Source organism: Nothoprocta perdicaria, unplaced genomic scaffold (assembly GCF_003342845.1).
Source record: "Nothoprocta perdicaria isolate Ctin4 unplaced genomic scaffold, notPer1 scaffold_16, whole genome shotgun sequence".
In the NCBI taxonomy this organism is placed as follows: Eukaryota; Metazoa; Chordata; class Aves; order Tinamiformes; family Tinamidae; genus Nothoprocta; species Nothoprocta perdicaria.
This window is the reverse complement of record NW_020454760.1, coordinates 4,885,262-4,891,261: the sequence shown is the minus strand read 5'-3', so window position 1 is coordinate 4,891,261 and position 6,000 is coordinate 4,885,262. Positions and strand designations below refer to the sequence as shown.

General features: G+C 42.0%; 1 protein-coding gene across 3 annotated transcripts in view; it reads right to left on the bottom strand.

Moving 5' to 3' along the window:
* The window catches only part of LOC112944104 (phosphatidate phosphatase LPIN2-like), a 115,961-nt gene continuing 109,961 nt past the window's right edge, over positions 1 to 6,000 (bottom strand). For 2 of the 3 annotated variants that reach the window (XM_026035474.1, XM_026035473.1), the window contains exons 17-20: positions 4,768 to 4,920; positions 3,644 to 3,758; positions 2,912 to 3,015; positions 1,350 to 2,586 (exon numbers count right to left, since the gene is read on the bottom strand). In XM_026035474.1, coding sequence (XP_025891259.1) covers positions 2,442 to 2,586; positions 2,912 to 3,015; positions 3,644 to 3,758; positions 4,768 to 4,920 — 517 coding nt within the window. In that variant the 3' untranslated portion in view covers positions 1,350 to 2,441. Of the gene's footprint in view, positions 2,587 to 2,911; positions 3,016 to 3,643; positions 3,759 to 4,767; positions 4,921 to 6,000 lie in introns of all 3 variants that reach the window. The other variant, XM_026035475.1, reaches the window with a different exon arrangement.

Genomic DNA, 6,000 nt, shown 5'->3' with positions numbered 1-6,000 from the left:
AGAGTTTAGCAGAATGGGGAGCTCTCTACAACCACATAACCCTGTAATCCACACCAGCTTAAACGATATGCATGGTATCACACGATTGCATGTGATATTAACTTTCACACTGTTCAGATACCCAAGTCCCCACTGTAAAATCTCTGGTTTATCTAGAGCAATCTGAAAGAATAAGCAGAATTCAACTTGAGAAAAAAATAATCGAGTTAGGAAAAAGAATGAAGAAAGATGCAGTCAAAACTTGGTAATAACCTGTCCAAAATATTTAAGCCACTTAAAAAGCCCAAATCTCATTGGTTTTCAAAGCTCTTAGTGATCATGAAAACTTCATTTTTTTTTCTATTAAGAACACCTACGGAACACAAAGTAAGAAGAGAAATGAAAAAGCACCCGGAATGACATTTTTAAGCTTCTGCCAGGGCAAAAGAGGACTCTGCGGGAGGACGAGAGGCTCCGAGGGGAGCTGAGTGCTACAAAATGCAGTGAAGGGCTGGGCAGAGGGGCGGCCCAGGCGAGCGCAGCGCCCAGGGCAGGCACGAGGCCGCCCCGCAACTCCCCACAACGCCTGGCACTCAGTTACAGCCAGGGACGTCTCCCACCAACTTTGCCAGTCGCTCACTCCTTGGAAAGGCAGACTCCGCTCACCCCCCATTCCTTACTTCATGCTGCGTGGACACAGCGATGCACTGAAGCTTTGGAACGGAGGAACTAAAACACAACGTCATTAACTGATGATGCAGGAGCGGCCTCTCAAGCAGGTCACTGGCGCTGGCTGCTGGCACCTCGGGGCCACTCAGTAAGGGCTGCTCGGCACCGCAGAGAAGAGCTTCCGCGGGTGGGGAACCGCTCTGGGCGCAGAGGCTGCGGGTGGTGAAGAACAGGCACCACGAGCACCCGCTCCCCCCTGCCCAGCACAGGGATCTGGGCAGCCGCCCCGGCACCGCCTTTGGCGCACGGGTGGCGGGCACTGGGTGCTGCGCAGGGCCGAGCGCCGCCCGCCAGGAGCTGCCCCGAACGGTTTGGGGTGCTGCCCCAAACGGGCTGCGCGGGAGCTGAGCGACAAGGAAGGCTGGGGCGGTCACAGGAAGCCCAAGCCTGAGAGATGTCCGGGATCCTTAAACCCTCCAGGCTGAAAACACAGATTCTCCTCATAGATTTGACCAAAGGAAGTTAAATGTACTTAAAGAGAGGAGCTTTTTGCCTTCCAGTACTTTTAAAGAGAGAAGTACTAGGTGACTTTACAGCTGATAAATACTAGACTTGGAATGCAGTTTGTTTACAGGCTCTGATCTGAACCTGAGGAATGACCAGCATAACACTCACAAATTACTCAAAAGGAGAAAAAAACCCCAAAGCTTCATTCTGCTCTGCAGCATTTAAACCATTCTCATACCTAGAATCTCACTATTGTGCTGCACGTCCTTCCAGCTACTGAAAACCTGCAGTACAGTATTCTGGAAAGACCTGCACTAGATAATTAAAAAATTAAATACATCATTTTCTTAGTATTACAATTCCCTGAATATAATCTGTACATAGTTTTTACTGGCCTACACAGCATACAAGCACAATGCATCTCCGTGCTGAAAAGTAAAATAAAAACGCCAGTTCCCCGACCCTTAAAGAACTCTTCAAGATTTCTCTTGATCAAAATATAACATAAACCAGCGCAGCCCGGGAACAACAGCAGCCACACGAGTACCTGAAGACAACTCTCATTGTAACGAGCGCGGGAAGTGGTCTATGCTCTGCATGTTTAAAAAAGTCAGCAAAGTTTGTCTGAGCATGAACTGTACAAGCGCAGGCTTGGACACGGGGAAAAAGGCATATTTACATTTAAAGAGGAAATTTATGTCTTCAGAGCCTATCAGGCTGTTAATGTTTACACATTTTCTGTATTTGCTGGAGAAAGAGCACATTGTTCTTTGCTTCTGGCTCCTTTATAACGGGCCTAATTATCCATCTGAACATTAGACCGTGTTTTTTATTAATAGGTCTGACATTATATTTGGCAGTTTCTATATCCTTTTTGGCTTCTTCTTAAAAAATATACTATTAAGACTAATACAAAAGTTTATGCTTACAATAAGGTCTGTACTGATGAAAATGCAAAGTCATAGTTTACCTCAGCATTGACTTGTCATGAAACACCAGGGTGCCACTATCAGCGTGGACAGGCTGACCCCCAAGTGCCTCGGAGCAGCAACATAAAGACAAGCGCGTTAGGAAAACAAAACAAAAACCCCACAAAACCACATCAAAAAAAGAATGTTAGCAGCTTTGCATTTTCTTTGTCTCAAACCGACAGTTAAAGTGATTTCTTTACTTAGACTTGTGGTACCCAGTATATAAATTAGCATCTTCATTAAGGAAGCTCTTCACCTCAACAGCTGAGGTTGAATGGCTGACATGAAACCACACTGCTAGGAGAGGGGTGCTTCTCAGACTAGGTCTTCCATGTTCAGGTCAGGAAGAGGTTCTCTCCAGTAGCAGAAGGAGCTGAATTCTGGGCACGGAAAGGCAGAACTCTGTTCTTTATTAAGTAATGGGAACACATGTTCCACAAGCTCACTTAGTCTGAAATACCTATATTAAAAGAGAAAAAAGACCATTATTCCACTGTCTAGTCACTGCTCAGCTGTAGCCAAGAAGAGCTTTAGAAGTCTTGTCCAGAAATCTACAGTCAATAAGGCAGCACTACTGCAAAAGCAATTTTAAATTTTATTTTGCCAATTTACTTTTCTTTTTGAAAAGCTACAGCTAAGTATTCAAAGCAGAAAGTCTATGGCAAATAAAGTATTCAAATTTTGTAATAGAAGATCATAAGAAATTGCCATGGTCACAGTGACAATTATTTTCTAATCTCCCTCCTAAATACTTTTGCTAACTAAAATAACAAACATAATCTTACGAGGATTTGTTTCCCTTGGTCCGTTCCTGGATCAGTTCACCCTTTGGGTTCACAGTAAATATTCTACAGTCTGGAACTCCCACTTGCATGTAGGCAAACACATCCTGCAAAAAGCATGGGCAGAAGAAGAAAATGAGCGAAAGCACAGAAGAAAATCATTAGAAATCATTAGTCTGCTTTGACATTTCCTTACTGAACACAATGTCTTGAAGGAATGAGAAAACCGATATAAAAGCTGATTCACAAGAATACAGCAAAACTGTCCCTTGAAAACCAAACATTCCCTCCCCCACCCCTTCCTTCTCTCTTCCTCTGTTCCCTCACCGAATCCCTTGAGTCTTGTTCCCAAACTTGGTACCACAAACATGCACAAAATCTGTACCACACAATTCCTTGGGACAATACTCACAAGTCTTCTCTTAGGAATATCCCTTCCCACTAACTCAATTACAATAGCACTGAGCTACATAGAAATGAGAATTGTATAATAAAAAAAAAGTACAAAAACAATTCAAATAAATAATCACAGGCTATAAAGCTATCAAACAGGCTGAAAAAGAAGGAGGAAAGGTGTTACATATTGAATAAAATCTTGAGAATATTTTGCACATAAATGGTCGCATTAGCTTTTACTTAGGGTATTCAAACAGACACTATAAGAAAATCCAATTTCTTTTGCATCTCAAGTACTTCATGCATTTTAACCCTTCAGTTAGAAAGGGACAGACTTACATTAGGCCTGTTTCCAAAAGCAGCATAGAAAGGTTGTTTACTGGGAGCAAACAAATTCTTGATATCATTCAAACATTCGATTTTGAACTTTTCAGGCTTCTTTTCTATTACTTCCCTAAAATAAAATGTGAACAGGCACATTCTAAATCACGAATTGATACTGGGCATCCTCCTTCCCCTGTTAATCTGCTATTTGTATCCTCATTGCTTCCTGTTGCTAGTTACAGACATTGGTAAACAGTTTTTCAAGATACAAGAGTCAATGAAATACGCTCTGTTTTCCAACATTGGTGATAAAATAGATGACTAAACAAATTAACAAACATTCCAGGTTCACTAATGTAGTTTGGGAGCAGCTTTGTTGTACATGGCCACCTGAGCCAAGAGTAGCAGACTGGATGGAGCAGGCGGCAGCCTGCTACATCTCCGCCCTGCCCAACTGCCCGTGTAAGGATCATGATGATCACAGGATGACCCTAATGGAAGCTGATGTCATCATCAATCAGTTCGTTTTTGTTTTGCTAAAACCAAATGATCAACTCCCCTACTCCTCAAGCCAGAGAGAGTTTTGCACTACTAGTTCTTCCCATCAGAATTTCCAAAATTGTGTCAAATCATAACTAAGCTCCACCTTGCTCTGCAATATTTATGTATGAAGCACTCCCAAAATTCAAAGATCATTCAGTATTTCCTCAGCTTCTCCCTCAACATACACCACCTTCTGTAGCAGCACTGCACTACAATCTTGCAACTGTATTTTAAAAGAAAAAATGTACCAAAATACCTTTTACTAGTTACTAATAGTCACTAGTGAGGGTTTGAAGGAATTATGAAAATAGACAAAGAGTCTATGACTTTGTATTTTGCAGTCACTTTAAACAAAAGTATACTATGTACGAAACCCAGAAGAAACAGTAGCTTAGAAATGATTCCCGAATGGACATCAAGTCTCATTAGCAAATCTAGCACAGGGGCAGAATGTTACAAGTACCATTCTGCCCATTAGACTGTACCATTAGACTGTACAAAGTCTAATTCAGCATTTTAACAAAATTTAAGCTGCTTCTTTTATTTATTTTTTTGTTGTGTCCCTATCCTGAGGGCAAGGAATGCCACATGCTTACCTATGAAAGGCAGAGAACAAACTGCTGGGGGACAACATGAGAGGACCCCTCGGGAGAATCGTTCCTTTGTCATTCACCCAGTGCAGATACCCTCTGGTCATATCCGCCATCCCAATGGCACGAGCAGAGCAGTACAGAAACTTGTAGCCATTTCTAGAAAAGAAATTCCAATTTAGTTCATATTCCTGCTGAAAATATTCCTTGCCAAGAAAAATACTCTGTTTTGACATTGTGCAGATGCACCCATTTAGGTAATAGCTTGCTGTGGTGAGCTGCACAAGCATATAGAAAAAGATGACTGTTCCTGATTGGAAAGGAGTCATATAGGAGTCTAAATACACGAGTTGAAATGAAGTCCGAGAACTGTAAGCAGGAAAAAGAACAAAGATGATACCAGTAAGATGACACTATTTGATGGACTAGATTGTGCAAAAACAGGGAGTCTAAATCACTTGAGAGGCAAGTGTTTAATCATATTCTTCACACATAATAGTGGATGTCAGAACTGCAGCGCTGGTTGTTCGTTTTCAGGTTGCTGTCAGAATTTGCAGCTCTTACTGAAGGAAGCAAAACAAGGAGCACTCATCAAGTCCCTAAACAAATCCCACAGACTATGTAAGTTCATTTGTTATACAGGACTGTACACAGCTTATACATAGACAAAAGCTTGGAAACTTTACGTACATTTTCAAGCAGATAATTCCAAGACTACCTTTTATGCACCAAAACAGAGAGGAGATCTGAGCTATATTTAACAAATGATTCCAACAGCCAACATAGTTTTCATAAAAGAAAGCCTTCTAAGCATCAAATCAAAAAAAACCCTATCATTTTAATTGGATTACTAAATATTTAAACAGTTGATCGCTTGTTGTTCTCAGCAACAAGTACTAGTTCTGTCATCAAAATGTTTTTGAAAAGAAAGCTTGCTAAGCAAAGGACCAAATCCCAAGCTCGAGGAACAAAATGCATATTTATTCTGCACCAATTTCCGATGGATTAGCATTACAAAGCCAGATGCCCTTGGGCAGGCAGGGCACTCATCAGGGTTCACCATGCTTTGAAAGGAAAGGTGCAGTTCCTGCTGCGGGAAGGGGGTCTCTGCTGCTTCCCACTTACCAGGCCCCAGGCTGAGGGTGTGCATTGACCAGGCCACACCAGGGAAGGTGAAACTGCTGTTTTGCTGGGTTACTTCTCTACTGTTTTACTGAGTTGTGTCATCTTAGCACACCT